General features: G+C 37.1%; 2 protein-coding genes across 2 annotated transcripts in view; one reads left to right on the plus strand and one right to left on the minus strand.

Moving 5' to 3' along the window:
- LOC126855512 (uncharacterized) overlaps positions 1 to 18,119 on the minus strand; it is a 179,140-nt gene that overhangs the window by 132,481 nt on the left and 28,540 nt on the right. The window lies entirely within an intron of this gene.
- Positions 519 to 1,645, plus strand: LOC126855718 (serine/arginine repetitive matrix protein 2-like). The gene is made up of 2 exons (XM_050603583.1): positions 519 to 644; positions 1,067 to 1,645. The coding sequence occupies exons 1-2, from the start codon at positions 519 to 521 to the stop codon at positions 1,616 to 1,618; spliced, it is 678 nt and encodes a 225-aa protein (XP_050459540.1). The 3' UTR covers positions 1,619 to 1,645.

Raw genomic sequence — 18,119 nt, forward strand, 5'->3', positions numbered from 1 at the left:
TCTAAAGATCTTCATTTTTCGAACGATCCGAGTCTAAATCTCGAGGCTTTTTCTTAGCAACGCAAATTCGACAAAACAACATATCAAATAACAACAGCTCAGTTATCTCCGGACACGCCATTGACGAGCAACACATTCCACCCTCTCCTTATAAAATCATATTTGGCACATCGTTATGACCGATTCTTATCGGTTAATTAAATCTTCTTAGTGTTTAAGCGTGCTATTTTCAAGTTATTTTAGCGTCGTCGTACGTTTCGGGAAGTCACAAAGGAGAACCACCGCGAGAGATTAATCGAGATCATTTAGATCATCGCAGATTCACAAAATTGATGTCGGCGACGATTTTCTCGTGATCACTTTGTCCTCTTCGTATTTGACCTTTCAAAGTCTTGGCAATCGAAAACTGCTCATGAGACGACACACAGACATTACCATCCTGGAATATTTTTCAAGGAGCGAGGAGAGAGTGAGAGGGAAAGAAGAGAGACAAGAGGGGCTAAAATATGAAGCCAAAGATGTCGGCCCTCGTGGCCTCCGCCATTCGAAATTTGCGAGATATCCGCGGCTCCACATCCAAGGAAATCATGAATTACATCAAATCGCAGTACGCTAACCTGTCGGATTCCAGTATACAGAAACAGGTATCTAATCTTAATTTATCGAATATATATTTTAGATAAACTCAATTTTCTTTTTTGACAAAAATTTTTAAAATTATATATATATATATATATTATCTGTGTTATCTATTTTAGGAAATTTCTCCTATTAATATTAATTTCCTGCTTATTATTAAATTACCCAATTAATTGATGTGTTATTTATTAAAATTAATCAACATTCAACTTTTTTAATAATATTCTTAATTTGAAAAAATATGTCATTAGAAAATTTTTCAATGCTATATTTCTTGTATGATATATTTCACTATAAAAATCCAATATTTCATAAAATTCGCAATGCATCTGTAACATACATATAATGTTTAAAAATCAAAGTTTTATTGAAAATTGCAAATTAATAGACGCAATAAAGTTGCATAGAGAAATGTTTTTTTTCACAGATTTACACTGCTTTGAAACGTGGCTTGGATTATGGTATCCTAAAGAGGGACCGCGGTTATTATAGCCTGAATATGGATCCCGACTTGCTGTTCAAAGCATCCACCGTAGTACCCTTGGAACAAGGCAGGAGACGAAGGAGACGAGGAAGAAGGCGAGGACGTGGCCGTAGGAGAGTATCGCGGCGAAGGCGAGGCCGTCGCGCAAGAAGGAGAGTAGGAAGAAGAAGAGGAAGAAGGAGAGGAAGGAGGAGAGGTAGAAGTAGAAGAAGAAGCAGAGGAAGGAGGAGAGGAAGAAGGAGAGGAAGTACTCCAAATAGAACGAGATCTCTCGCGACCAGATGCAACAAGTGCTCCAGAAAACGCACAGAGGATACATTGAGGAAGACTCCGATGGAGAGCCTTAGGAAAGATATGCCTTACTTGTACAAGACGAACACTGACAACAAAACGCCATCCAGACAACAGAGCCGTAGTCGGGATCGAAGTCAGACTCGCAGCCAATCGAGCAGCAGCGACAAAGAGATGATCGACGATCGAAATCATGATCAATAGTGATCTGCGTGCGAAAAGATACTCCGAATGTCGATCCTTTGCAGTCGCGCGTATACATCGTCTTTATAAAATATCATAAATGATATGATATTGAAACTTTATACAAAATTGAAAAAAATTTATTAAGTATAAAACAAGAACATGCATGTGTTGTTATGAGAAATTCGATTCGGAATCGAAAGCAAACTCTTATAATCTTTCGATCGAGACTGCAAAGGATCGATTGTTTGACGCGGTGGTTACCGATCAGTGACGCGGGGATAACTCTTTTTTTTTTATTCATCTATCATTTTGTCTTATTGACGATAAATTGCAGTGACGGTCTGAAATGTACGTCGACAGCGCAAGCTTTGTTTTGTAGTCTTTGACTTATTGCAAATTTTATATGTTCTCTTTACACTGCCAATTATATACCATAAGATCTCGTTGATAATTTTTATTATCTCTATTTTAATTAATTTCATCATTTTCTTTCGTTTGTTTTTAATAATTTTACTAATTATTTCCGAATAACGTCAAATGATGATAAGAACCAGTGTTTTTTTTTTGTTTTTTTTTATTGTTTTTCAAGAAAATAATTTCGCTCAAATTCTCTGTATATTCTTGGCACGATTTTCAGAGATGAGGACGTGATTCAAGATAATTTGAATAAAATCAACGGCTACAATTGTTGCTGTGAGAAGAAGCGACGAGAAAGCGAAAGAGAGAGAAGATTTTGCTGATTCCCAGTACCGTTTAGATATCTCGCGACAAGCTGCGATCCTAACTGCTCTCTATTCTCCGATAGGACTCTCTCCCGGAGGTCGACGCTAATACCGGGGATCTATCAAGTGATATTAATGCGGTAATTCTAACGGTGACTCCTAAGATTCTCTTTATAGTCGAAGAGCCGTTCGCTGTTCTTTCGTTCAAGAACGAAACTCTCTCCTTGGTGGTCCATCTGGATTTTAATTTCATCGTAAAAAAAGCGTATCGTGATTTCTAAAGATGCTATCTTGACTCGTATCGATTTGTTCTCGTCCCTGGCGATCGTAAGTTTCTGGCAAGATTGGAAGGCAATAAGATGTAATTTTTTAAATTTATATAAAAAAATAACCTTTCTTGATAATTTATCTCTCATGATAGATATCTCATGGTAAGATATAAATTTACTTTTACATATTTCTAATAGAAAATTATTTTTTTGTGCACTGTCAAACAGTGACAGTCTTACGCAACCGTGGTAAAAATCTTTTTCTACATATGTAATGATTATATTATAGATTATGTTAAAATATATTATGAAATGTGTGAGGAATTCATTGATAGATTATGATATTAAAAAATTAAAACAGCAGTACACATAAAGTAATGCATATCGGTGTATTTTTGGTAATCCTTTCATTTCGCTGTAGAAGAAACGAAAGTTACTCGCTCGCGGTCGTTGGCATAACCATTGTCCCGAATGGCCATTTCACGTCGCTCATCGTTGCACGGATCTACTTAAATGACGTGGAGACGGACAGGAAGAGGTCCGGACAGAAAATCTCGCGCGATTGCGATACTATCTTCTCTCACCGCGCACGATTGCTCGTATGTGAAACTGTGCGCGGATACTGAGGTGTCAGTGGGTTCTCACTGGCCGAGATAGCGTCACTCCGGCATTATATACGTGGTATCATTAAGGTAGATTTATGTTACCACCGACCGGCGGCAGAGTGTCGACTCTCCGGATTAGGAGGTTGACCGGAGCCTTACACACCCGCGGATATATACCTCCGACTTAACTTACAAAGTAAGTTACATCAAGGTATGCAAGAAGCGTATACACGCAACGCCGTGTTCTGCGAACATGATTAGCAAACGCTCGATTAGCAAAAAAGAAAGATAAAATCCAAGCGATTTTATTACGAAAAACGAAAATAATTTAGGCTTTTTGTGTAACACGGATAGTTTTTCTCACTTCACATTTTTGTCAAGTTATACTTATTTTTTTAAAAATTGAGCAGAGAAACTGACAATATTTATTTTTAATTTATGAAGATTGTTTTATTGTTTGCCTTTTTAATAAAATTTTAATAAATATAATTCAGTTTTTTATTAATAAAATATACCTAAAAATATTATATTTGTTTCATTGAAACTTATAAATATTATTAAATTTATAGAAATATAAAACTACATTCTTATGAAATATCTAATCTGAATTTTTTAGTTTATTCTATTTCTTAAAATTTATATAGCGTAATATATATTTAAATATTGTATATATAAAAATAGACAAAGAAAAGGATATATAAAAATTACGAAACGAAGAAAAGAATGAAGAGAAGAATAAGATCATCGCGCTCTAGTTCATTCAAACGTACATAACTCAGTTTACATTCCAGAAGTTTAATTACCCCGCCATCTTCGCGGGTTTATTAGACTTAGGTCACATGAAAGAAATTTTAATTCGTGCGATCCGCGAGGTTGATAACTAATCGTAAACTACCGGGTACTTAGACTGTGTCGACGATACGGAAACAGCAGGTGGCAATTCTACAGCATCCGATTCTACATCGAAGCGTTATTAATGATACGCAATACGGTTCGTGTACTCAACTAGCGGCTAAGTATGCTGCATCATCTACTAGCACTCTCCTAATTGACTATCTTACATTATGCGTGATGGTACTTCCTTTATGTAATGGACGTCCACACATCTAATCAATTTTGACCTCAATATCCATTTCATTCTTTCAATTCATAAGGATACTTAAAGATTTTTTTTTAATTATTATTTTAAAAACAATTATAATAAAAAGTTTCGATATTATAAATGCAAAAGAATCTACAATATTTTATATTAATTATTGTGCCTATTATTTTACAAGCGTAAATGTGTTATCATTTTTTAAGAGATAATTTTCTCAAAAAAAAGCTTTGTATAAAATAGTTTTATTTTATATTTTCTACTTATTTTTGCACGAAGAATTCAATTTTAATTATGTTTTATTTTAATTATTACTATAATTTTTCATCCATCCTATATAAGAATTAATTTCGCGTGTTAAGTCTATATAATCGAATTCATCAAAAATAACAGATCTCTCCAAATAAGAAAAAAGTGTCGAAAGTAATAAGTCTATTATTGTAATAGGGAAGCAGCGACAATGGGATTGATTAACGACGTAACCGCGAATTACGTTGCTACTACCGTTTCTCTCTGACGGGAGATTTAGCGCATGTTCTGGACTTCTTTTCGCCAACATTTCGCCTTGCTCGACCAGCGTTCATTACCGCGTTCTCTATAGCCGTTTAACTGTTTTGTGCCGACTGATGGATAACGCGTTCGCACGTTATTACCAGACACTCGGCCAGTTTTATGGGTTTGAATTGGTACACGGCTTTCTTAACCCTGGTCTGGGCCCGATCAATGGCAGCACTAATAGCACATTTACCGATAATGCAATCGCAAGAAGGGAAACATCGGGCGCGTAAGTTCAACATAATTTATACGAGCATTTTTTTTTTACCATTCGCGAATCCAACCGGAAGTCCTAGGGACAACGAACAAATCTGTCTGGCTTTTCGATCATTGGATCGGAATATCTGAACGCGAGAGAAACGCGAAAGCTCTTATTTCGGTTTGACAATTGATTCGTCTTCGTTAACATGCGAAAATAAGATTTAATTTTTCCATAATTATTCATTGTGAAATTTGTTTTTCTTGTCGTTTTTGTGCACCGTCGTACTTGTGGTGAAAAAATCGTGCCTGCAAAGCGGAATTTTTTGCGTTAGAAAGGTGTCACGAGCGTTTCCAATGACCGAATGACTTCAAGTGGAAACACGGATCTGAACACAACGGTGTCGTTGCTGCGGGCTAGAAAACAGTAGTATTACTTCTCCACCAAGCTACATTTGCGTAATCTAAAGTATTCCTTTTTCTCCCTTGATTGTAATCTCTTGAAATCAATTATTTGTGACATTAAAGATAGTGGTCGCAGCACAATTTTTTTGTTTTTATTAATATTATTGAATTATAAAAATTACTTCACATTTACGATGTAGAGTGATAAAACGTTGCAATAGAAATATTAATTATGACCAATTTACTAAATATTAAACCGTGAAAGATCCATTAAATTAAAAAAAGGCTTATTTTGTCTCAGCAAAACCTTCGAATGATTATCAATAAATGTTTATTTAGAATTTAATTAATTCTGTCTTGATTTAGATTTTGAGATAAGATGCAGGTTGAATATCAACCTCACAAATGCGTGACGAGTCAAAAATACGAGTTAAACGAAAGAGACACCTGCAACGTGCATTTTCAATAGACACGCTATATGAATACAGCTCTTTTGTGGCTTCTTAGACACAAGCTGGTTGCATCGGTCCTATCGTCTGTTTATAACGTTGCAACTCACATTTGCATCGCTAATTAGCAAGGTCCCGCGTGCTCGATGTCGACGTCGATAGCACTGACTGGTCTGTTTTTCATTGGAATCGCACCGCGAATTTTAATTATCCCCTTCGTCCGTCGATCGCTCGCCTTAGTGTCTTCGATTAATCCTGTTGCGATAATCTACACATATTATGGCGAACCGTACAATGGTGCAAAATTTTTATATCTAGAAAATACTTTGTTAAGAGCTCCACTGCGTATAAATAAAGCTACATGAAGCTACTTTGTTCATTTATTTTTGAAACAAGCAATAAACAAAACGACCGCTGTCAAATGAAATTATCTTAAATTCCATAGATATTAAATCTTATTTTATGAATATGTAAAATTCATAGAAATATTCATAGAATTTAAATAATATATTTGATGTTATTATTATTCAATTTATATTATTCAGTAATAATAAGAATGATGTAAATCTATAACTTAAACTCAAGTGAATTTTGATAAGCAGGCTGCTTAATCTCTCTAATAGCGCAGCACTTTCTATTTTCATAAAAAAATATTGTAATAAAAAAATATTGTACTTCCGTTGCGATAATAAGGATGTGGTTTTTTAAATCTTTACGCGATCAATCGCGCAGATATTAAAGAAGCATCGCGATGCGAAACAAAGACCCTTTGGGGCTCATGCGCACGCGCTATATAATTTCGGGGAGTTGTCAAGAACATCACTTAAATCGACAGACGTCCGATCGATCATTACGCTGTTTCCTGATCGCCTCTTGATCGCACTTTCTTGATTATAACGAGATGAATGTGCGAGCTGCGCACAATACACGCGCGGTGAGGAAGTTAACATGATGCGTTGGTGACAACCGGTAATTTTTTTTTACCGAGAGATGTTCGCACACCGCTGTTTAATTGATTTTAAAATACATCGTAATTATGATAGACATGAGAGGTTGTGTGGCTCTCGATCAAATGTTTTTTTTTTTTTTTACAGGCGAGACCATCACACCGCCACCTCTTTTAGCGCGATTAACTGTAAAATAATCACATGTATATATATCGTCACGAGAGTAGAATTTTGTAATTAACGTGTTGTTGTCGTAATTCAATGACATAATTTTTAATCGAAACACACAGCTGCGTCTAACAATAAGAGAACATCTTCCGGTACGTAGAACCGGTAATCGTCGTGCGTACCGTTCCTGTATTTATATTAAGTATAAACCAACATAGATACAAAAAAGAGAGAGAGAGAGAGAGAGAGAGAGAAACCAGAGAAGAGACTGCAGAACCAGCAGGTTCTCCGAGTGCTTACAATGGTTGGTTGCGTACCCATGCGCGGACGGCTCTATTCAGCTCCAAACAATGTAATCACAACTCAGCACTTTCCGCGACGTTCGCGACGCTCTCTTATCGATCGGCGAAATCGACCGTCGATCAACGCATCCTCGTTTAAGCTTAGCATCTCAGTGATGAAGCCCGGCATTAATTAATTAAAGACCTGTCCGTCGTTTCATTGCGAATCCCGTATGTGTGACTACGATCGGGATTACTCAAGAATTGCAATTATTATATAAGAACGAGAGTTTGCTAATATAATTTGCATCCTACTGTCATATACTTATGTTTAAAAATATTCAGTCGCAGAAGTTAAAAATTTTAAGTTTAAATACAAATTTTTTTTAATTTTAAAATAAATTATTTTTATAAATAATATCTCTAAAATATTAATTATATGCACATATTTTTTAAAATTTAAATTTATCAAAATTACGTTTAAGATTAATAAGATTTAAACTTAAACCTCTTTAATATTTCACAATTATCAAAAAAAATAATTGATATTCATTGCAAACGGTTTAAAATCCGTTGTAAAAAAAACTTGCTTAAAATGCTCTATCGTTTTTTATAAAAGTTCATTCATAGCATCGCGTGAGTAATAGCAAGAAATTAATCAGCGAATTTTCCCCACGCGATTCTAAGATGAAATTAAGAGTAATTTTACGAGGCCGTTGCACCTTGTTTTCGTGATTTTGTCTTGTAACACAAACGAAAGAGTCGCTCAAATGGTGAAACGAGAAAAGGAGTAGAAAACGAAGAATTAATACATTCGAGTTTATAGTAAACCCCGACACGCAATGCAACGCGCATTTACACATGTTGAAACTCTCTCGATTTTCGCTTTCAAATTTTAAATATTGATGAGTCAGGAAAGTCAAGTGATCGTTAATTAAGTAGGAAGTAGCAGTGAGTTATGGAGTTAGTTGACCACAGATTAGTCTATCTAATAGTAGAAACCGACGCATACCGTAGGCACACACCGGGTATAATCCCTGGCATTACGCTATCGCGCGAAATATTGACAGAGCTCGATTTAATCAAGAAATTAAGATTCGCTAATTATATGTTTGCCAAGGTAGAGTCAAGCTGATAGAGATAAACAATTTAATCTTAAACATGATAAGTTTATAAATAATTGTTCACAGAAATTTTGTAGAGCGGGTTATACATATGCATCAATTTTTGTAAAAGAATTTGCAAGCAATATAAATATAATAATCTAAACAACTTAAAAAGTACTAGATATAGTATTTAGAATTTAAATTATACTCATTAAGAGAGAGAGAGAGAGAGAGAATTTGCCGATTTATAGAAATGTAGAAAGATTTATTTATTTCTTGTACATATTTGATTTGTCATAGTTTTCATAGTTTTATATTCGCATGCAATTTAGCGTTTTTTTTTCTCAAAAAGAAAATTTATGATTAGCCATCTTTGGTGATTGTACCGTGACTCGTTTCCCAATGGGCGAGTAGCGTGATCGAAATCAATTACTCATTAATCCTCCTCGTTCGCCGAGTTCTGCCCCCGCGCTCGTAATTAACAGTGATTAATTAGACCCGATACTCGACTGGTATATTTTATCGCATATGAAATTTGCCGTGGGTCTTCCGCAGGATGCCGACCGAGACCGAAAGGAAAGGTGAAAGAGCGTGGAATTCTGAACGCCAAAGGTGACGCAAGGGGAGGATTTGAGTAATCATCGATTCTCATGCGATCGCGCTTTCGAAAAATATTTCTTCTTCCCATTTATTCGAGGAACTCGCGATATTGCCTGTTTCAAGTTTACAGAAATATCCATACCGTGAATATCACTGCAAAGATTAGACGAGAGTCGGAATAATATCATCTACATCGTTCGAGCAATTATAGCGGAGGCAGCAACGAAAGAGGAGGCTTAAGAAAGGCTTCCAATTGTCCTGATTTATTGCGATGCGTGGCATAATGAGACGTCCCGCGTTCGAAGGAATGACAATTAAGTCGCCGATAATCTTAACAATGTTCTACATTCGTATTACGACCGCCGTAAATTAACCGTATCTTAATGACACCACGAGAGGAAGACTCGCGTTTCAAGGACTCGCCGCCCACGCGAGTCGTGCGCGACATCTTCGATCGGCGACCACTTTCTCGCGCGAGTGGAAACCGGAATGCCAGGTGTGTAAGTCTCGCGTAAGGATCTCGTCCTCTTGTCACGGAACGCCGCATGCAAATTGTCCGGCCAAATGGTTTTTACACGTCGGATAGATCGGTCGAGCCAATCGCCAAACGCCGAACGATCTACTTCGGATGATTGCAAAGAACGAGTCGACACGCGACATGACGTACGATCTTCTCGTGCATGATGGAAAAAACAATTAGCCGATCTCGGCATCAAACCAGAGCATAAATTAGCGATCGAAAGCCGACGAAAGCTCGCCGAATACATTTGCAAAATTTAATTCAGGATAATTTATTTATATGCTATTCTTTTACATATTCCTCTATCCCATAACACATGATCCAATTAAACCACATATTAAACGAGAGATCTTTATTTCTTGTTTTTTATATTGATTAAAAATAATATCAGTACATGTAACTACGAAAAAGAGAGACGCTATAAATTAAATATTTTATATATTTTAATATTGAATACATATATTCAAATAATTTGAAATACGACTTTCTATTTTCTATAATTTTTATTAAACAACAGAGTTTGCTTGTCCCGGATTTATCCTAATCGAGGTTGAATGTCGTCGAGAGATGACGGAACACCTTAATCGCATCAAATCACTGGTTTAGAACAATAACAATAGTGTGCGCGCCCGATAGTATTTATGAAGGCTTGCAGAAAGATCGCGTATGGGAAGGATTTCAGATCGTGTAGGCACAGCATTGTTCGTAATGCGACGCGATTCAATATTTACCTTCCTTCATCGGTCGCGCACGCCTCGCCCATGAGTCGCGAGGAGGATCCGAATCATACGCGGATATCGCGCCAGAGGTTGGCGCGATAGCGATATTTAGCTATATTTCATCGCGGAGATCGTGTAAAGCGAGATCTAATCTCAGATTCAATCGGATTAAAACGATGGCCGTACTCGAAACTCACGCGTCTAACGATTTGTTAAAACGTCGCCCGGTGTTTTCCTCGACTACGCTTCGAATCTCGCGCAACGATCTTGTAAACGAGAGTCTCTTGCATTAATCGAGAAAAACAATAGCATTTGATCGCGATGATAAAACAAACGGCGAGGTTTGAAAGACGAGCGACAAGTTACCGCGATTGTCGCTTTATGTCACTCGTTGACCGCACGGAATCGACGAATAATCCGCGAGCTATTATCCGATAAAATTAATAATTAATAGCGACATAAACGATGCGTTCCACGAGGTACAAGCGCGTTTGCAATAACTTATAATTTCACGCACGCTTAGCCACGTAGTTAGTTAGCGGCGGCGGCGGTGTTCTCGTTGCCATTCGTACACGTTCTATTTATTCCAGAACATTTCATCGCGCGTCGCGTAGCGGATAGCCGCGAGTCATATTGCCTCCCGCATCGGGATATCATGATTAAACGAGCCTTCTTTTTCCATTTTCCCTATGTTCAGCATCGCGAGAACACGCGCTACGATACTCCTTCGACAAAAATATCCGGCGCGCTCGCCGAGATTCCGCGGCGAATAGAATTACCCGGGTCTAGGCACTTCGTGAACTTCTGACCCAGAATCTCGCACAGCGATGGAGTTCCGCGGGATATATATTAATCATACTAAATGTTCCAAACTCGAATTTCTGTATTATCAGTTTACGTGTTTATGTATGTATACTGTCGTAAGGTATTTAGTAAGAGAGCTCGGTAAGAGATTTAAAAATTATAATGGAAATTTTTTTCAACATTCTAAGAATATTTCTTTAATGCTGATAATAAAAATCTATATAAATAATATTTGAAGAAATGTATATTTCGTATAAAATATGTGGTTAAAATATATAGTTAATAAAAATATCTTAAAAATATTTTCCTGATATATCTCGTATTAAAATACTTATATCTTTCTTTCTTTCGCGTAATTTCTTCACAAAATATCCTGATAAGATTCCGCAGATTTTCATCGCGCCAGAATGCGGCCTTTTTAAGAAGAACTTTTCTTGTATCGCGAAATCGATATAAATCGGCAATTTGATAAACATACTCGATGGCAATTATGTATTTCCGTTATTAAGAGGAGTAATTGGCTAGTTGATAATGCACGGGGTATATATATATATATTGTCCAATGACGGGGGCGATTCATGAGCGGTAATCTGGAGGATCGAGAAAATCGGTCATCTCGCCGAGACACTTAAATCACGCGACACCCACATGCGTCTCTTTCGTGCACACGTGCGAAATGGAAACACGCGCGACGCACGCCGATTTGAATGAGCGAGAGGCGAGGCTCGCTTACGACGATGCATTTTTATCACGCCGCTATAATAGATCCGGAGAACAATAACACACGAACACGACAATGTCTATTACCAGCAGCGTATTATCAGGTCGCAATAATTAGTTTCTCTATTTGGTCGCGAGGTATGGAAAAAAGAAAGGCAATCGACCGGATCGATCCATGCAAATACAATCAGACGAATTAATTATGTGCAACGGTTTTATTTAATAAAGTGTCATTGAAATTTTATAACAAATTTTATACTGCATTGTTAATGTGATCCGAAGGATATATCGCGTGAGGAAGAGTTTACGATCGTCGAGGCATAATAGCAAATTTAGCCATTTGGAATTTATCGACCAAACCGATTGTAGCAATTACGGGGCGATGAGCAATTCGCGAGCGAAGTTCTTTAGCGTATCCGATAGATTTATCCAAGACTAATTCGAAGTATCTAATATTGGAATTTGAAAAAAGTGTGTCGAATTAAAGTCCAAAGGCTAAGTGAATAACAGTACTACATTTGTTAACATATTTTGTTACGACCACCGTGCATCGTGGATCGCGTCTAGAAAGGCGCCGAGGCACGGAATCATCTCCTCTGTAAAACATCGTCACGGTGCATACAACCGTGAATCCGTGCTTCTAGATTTCCGCGACGAAGAACGGCGGCATTGGGGCGTTAAAGCGCCATAAAATGCACCTGATGTATGTGTGCGTGTATTTGTATATGTGGTCGAGCTATCACGCGACAAAACATGGAGAAAAACAAAGGGGAGAGGGACGAAAAAGATAGAGAAGCAAAGAGAATGAGAGAGAGAGGAGAGAGAGAAACGGCTATAGATAACGCCGCCTGTGATAAACGCCGACTGCGCGCGAGCGCTTTGTTTCTTCTTGGTATTGACGACTAATGACAAGATATTATACGTAAGAAAACAATCCTTTGTGTCGGTGCATTATATCGCATAAAAGAGGGATAAGTGAGAGAAGACTCTTTAATGTTCGCGAATTCTTATTTCGTGGCAAAAAGCACTGTCATCTTTGTTCAAAGATCTAGGAAAATAATTTCGCAAGGAAGTCAGAAAGCCAGGATACAAAAAGAGGAAGAGACGGGGATAAAGAGAGGAGCAAGAGATATCAAGATCGCCTCCACATGCCGCCTAAGTGCGCTCATAAAACGGCTCTAGCATTTTATCTGTTCTTATTTAGCGACGGATTACGCGCGCTTCGCTGGACAGTGCGAATTAAATATAATAAATACCACGATTTCTCTCTTTTTCCCTCTTTCTCTCTCTCTCTCTTAATCGTGTCCGATCCGTTAATTAAGCAACAAATTATCATCCGATGAAGTTCCACACCGTTATCTCAAACGAATCGATCGAATAATCGTAAACTGCTTCGAAGGCGACTTTGAAGTTGCAAGAGCGTATAAAGTGTAGCGAGCGAGCTTACGTCCAGTTTATCAATATTTTTGTCCCGCGTTTACGACAAATACTCGCCAGATCAGAAGAGTATTTTACAAAACGAGCATTGCATGATGTAAATTCTCTTCTTTTTCTCTCGACTCTGTAAAAACAAAGTAATAGTTTGCAGAAATTTTCACAGTAAAAACCGTAATGAGAATGCACGTAAGCGTTCACATTCTGGTCCATTTGACGAAGTCGCAATTATTTTCCGATGAAACGATCAAATAATATTCATGCACGCAATTATATTCGAACATCAGCCTCGCGATGTATGAAATGAATGTAAAAATCATTTAAATATCTTAAATTTGTATTTTGGCGAACATGTATGTTTAATAGATTGCAACTACATTGTAAATTTAATTTAAGTTATATATATATATAATTTTTTTAATTTATAATATAAAATTTTTTTATATTTTCAGAAGCTTATTTTTTTACCCGAAAAATATCTGCTTTTTATTCTCGAGATATTCATTGATGTAGTAAATAATAAAAATATAAAGATAAATATATAATTAATCATATAATTATTTTATTATATTAAATATCTTTTTCATTATTGTAATCGTACGATATATAAAGTATTGTGTACCATATCGTAAAGACAATACACTTAGCTTTGAACACGTACCACCTACAGTTACACGTCATTGCGCGCGGCTCCCGAGGCGAAGCACATTAATTAATATGTTTGGCATTGTGTGGTCGCTCGTCGAGATCCTATCTCGCGCTGCGGGTTCCCGCCCGCTCCTCGATGTTCCGCGATCACCGCCTCCTCGCGATCGTACGATGTGACGAGATTGCGCCGCGATACCGCGCTGAGGGAAGCCCTTTGTCCTCGCGTATCTTGTAGTGTCTCCTTTGACGAGACTAGATCCCCAGATTGAGAGCCAAGACCTCCCTTACTCGTACCGTTCTAACTATAAGGAGAAGTCCTGTGGATTCTTACGGTGTGCGATTTCCATCCTCCCGCAATCCCTCTCTCCCCTATTCTCTCCCTGATATAATTTGTAAAATTCGCATTGTTTGAACGTGGTTGAATCATTTCGACATTCCGGCGTGTTTTGTATTGCGGCTAAATCTGTAGTACAACGAGATGAACGGAGTGCTTCTCTCGTGCACTTTGAGAACAGCTGATTTTGACAGAATCTATCTTTTAATCCAAAAATTTTTTTTCTTTGTTTTTCTCTCTCTTTTTCTCATATATATATATATATATATATATATATATATATATATATATATAGCCTACCTCTAAATATGAATGAATATATTTAAAAGTTACAATTTACACGCACGTCAAGTTGTCATATTGCATTGCTTGCATGAAAAGTAATTCTAACTTTGTAGTTATAGAAGTATCGAACATAATCACATTTGACGTATCAGCAGGCAATGTCACGATCGATACGGTACTTCCTATATTTTTTCGCGCCTTTCCGCGTCGAAATCCACAGCATAGAATCGAGTATTTCCGGCCCGCTGGGTCGAAGAAGCCGTGGAAGGGATCGTGGTAGAAAGCGCATATTGCGGGTGTACCGTGCAGTAAGTTGTGGCCAGCAGGGTCGCGTGGGTCGTGGCTAGACCGTCCGGCATCATGAGAACACACGGATTAAACCCAAGCACCGGCCTTCTCTCGGCAAGGAGAGCCGGGCCTCTTACACGCGGCGACTAGCTGATGACCATCGTCCACCTGACTCCGCGAGATTTATCGCGCTCACGATGGGTAGATATAAGGTATACACCTATCTACGTAATACACACAAACACTGCGTAAACCCGAGTGCGTCTACACACATATACGCGCGAACACCGGGACCAATAGATCCTCCGCGCGGCCCGGAACTCCGCTTTGCGTGAATAATTAAACTCTTATCTTCCTTCTCCGAATGTTATTAGAATTTCCTTCTTCCTTCCCGGCCGCGCAACGCCGTTGCCCTATGAACTCGGACGATGTTTCAACGGTTGATACGAATAATACGGCTGACGTAACAATCGGACAAGATGAAAGATGTTCACGGTAATTTCATCTATACATTCGTATTTCTCTGCTTAAGGAAATGCAAAGTATACATAATTCACTCTCATCCCAATAAAATAATTCAACGATAACGGTATTATACTTTCTTACTCCTGTTAAATCATTAAATATAAATATTATGCTTTAAATCGTAACAATCATGTGAAAATATATGTTTTTTAGTAACTTAACTATATATCCGGTCTACCAAAATTTTCTAATCGATTAAAATTGAGTCTTTTATCATGTAATTTTAGCACGTTTTTATACGCATCCTGGCAAGATAATTCTAGTTCGCGTGTAATTTGCAAAGACCTGAGGAGGGGTAACGGACTCGTTCGACGTAAATGTGCCGGCGGCTATTAGATATAATGAGTTTATGAGTTATAGTGTTTAACCGCCATTAGTTTTTATAAATAGTCGTGACGTATACGCGAGACTTTTCTTTCCGGTCGAAACGTTCTCCACACCTGTACGATATTGCAACAGGAGATAATAATAGGTTTAAAATTCGCAATGTGTCGCTGAATATGAATTATTAGTGCTTGGCATACTGTTGGAAAATCCTCTCTTCTTACTTATAAATCGGATTCATGTTCGATTTATGCGAATCGATCGTCGAAATTTACGAGCGCTCAATATTACAAAAAATCATTAAACTCATAATTTCTAGTAGCTTTAAATAATAAACAGCTATTAATCAAACGATATTTTTACATAGCATGCTTTATTTAAATAAATTATTTTGCAAGATAAAATATTTATATTTAAGTTTTAATGACAAAAAAATCTTTATTATTAGTGAGAGTTACAAAAAAATTGGTAATATTATAATTTATGTCATTTGAGTTATGAGACGAAAGAGTGACGTTGAAATATTTAAGATCCGACCCTAGAATTTCAACGCGCATCGCACAGCTACGGTGATTTAACGCAGTTTACGAAACGTAATCCCCGCAATCGTATCAACGCAACATGCGTGACTGTCGTGCCCGCGAAACGATGCCTTCGCCGTGAGAGAAGACGCACGACTGTCGCTCACCAAGCTGGCAGACTGCATTATTTAAGACGCCACCCATTATACGTCTTAGTGTTATTTCACGAGTGGTAGAAACGCATGCGTTTTCATTCCGTGATGAGACACAAATTATGTTACGTGTTTCCGGAGCGCGATTCGAACCACCTACGAGAAGTCGGAAAGCTAGTCTTCGGCTTCTTCGCGAAAAGATCGGTGACATTTCTCAAGCGAACGTTTAAGTCACGACATACGCCCGTAATTCATGATTGTGATGCATTTGCAAAATAACGGATGCAAAAATGAAACAACACGCTAGAACATACTTTTCGGAACAAGTGATATCTTGCTTAAGCTAGACCAATGCAAATAGAACAGATGCATCCGTAAATAATCGCTGAATTTTATTAAATAAAAAAAATTTCCGCAAAATTATTAATATTAAATAATTTCTTTATATATTTACTGTTTAGTCATCAATTAAATTTTAAAAAATTCTAATAATATTTTATTCGAGCTAAATATAATAAAAAAATATCAAAAAAGATCGAAGAAGACTAAAAATAAATCAGTAATATTATTGAATTAATATAGTGTAATAGAATTAACTTATTTTACATAATTCGAGAAATAAAAATATTTAATTATTTTTATGAAGATACGTAAATAAAATACATATATTCAAAAATTTATATTTATCATATCAAAAGTAATCGCTTTCACTCAATCGAAAGCAATTTTTATCTCGTTTTATACACACGAATAGATTAACTGGCCTGATTTTTCTCATTTACCTCTGGGCAGTAAGTAGTAAGAATGACTCTGCGACGATTGTCGATTGCACTCGAAGCATAATGCCCGGTGCGATTAAGAAACGCGCCTGGCTAATCGGCAATTTCCCTCTCCCTGCATTCGAATTACGCGCATGATTACACGCTACTACCATCGTCCGAGAGCAGAAACAGATGTATCCTGTAATAAACCGGGGAGATACGAACGATGCTCGCATTTTCTCGCGAAGGAGAGAGCGACGCAAGAAGGTGTATGTATTTTTGACTCATGGTCATTTCTTTACCGAGCAAAATTCCGGGCGGATTAAAGGGTACGTCCTACCAAGAAACGGAGATAATAAAATTGCGGACGACAAAGATTAAAGATCTATCTGACAATGTGACTTTAACCGAATTGACTGAGAGGCAATTACATGACGCGTAGAGAGATTAATGCAATTGCGAATGATAAGTTTATCAGTCTTTATGGTAACTTTCTGATAATGTAACACGCTACACCCCGCTACACTTTAATCAAAATTGCTGCTTTTCTTTAGCAACTTTATTAAATCGAATGCCCAGGATCAACAATCGGTAAAATGTCAGCCATAAAAAAACAGTGTCCCTTTAAAAATCACAGCAAGAGTTTAGATAAGCAAAGAGATATTAAAGAAAAATTGTGTTTCCTTCAATTTCAAGCAGTATATTTATTTCGGAGAAAAATTTTAGAGAGAAATCTATCTAGATAAATTGTTTTCAATCAAAACTGACATTTTTTTTATAATATATATTTGAAACAGAAATATTCTTCTTGAAAATAATATTCTCCTTGACAGAATTGAGAGCCTGAGATTAAAAATCCATTAACTTTCGCGTAGATCGGCATTTCTGTAGAGCAACTCGACTCTTGCTGCCTCCGGGAATCTTTACTATCATAATTTTTAGACATCGTTAAAAAAATCACGCATGAGCATCGGCTGCTTTGTATATTTTGGCCAATTTATTCTTTAATATCCATTTATATATTGCCTTCTCACCTTCTCAAAATCGATCTCCGGTATCGCTCATAAATCTCATCTCCCGCGA

The sequence above is a fragment of the Cataglyphis hispanica genome, chromosome 16, assembly GCF_021464435.1.
Source record: "Cataglyphis hispanica isolate Lineage 1 chromosome 16, ULB_Chis1_1.0, whole genome shotgun sequence".
NCBI classification, from domain to species: Eukaryota; Metazoa; Arthropoda; class Insecta; order Hymenoptera; family Formicidae; genus Cataglyphis; species Cataglyphis hispanica.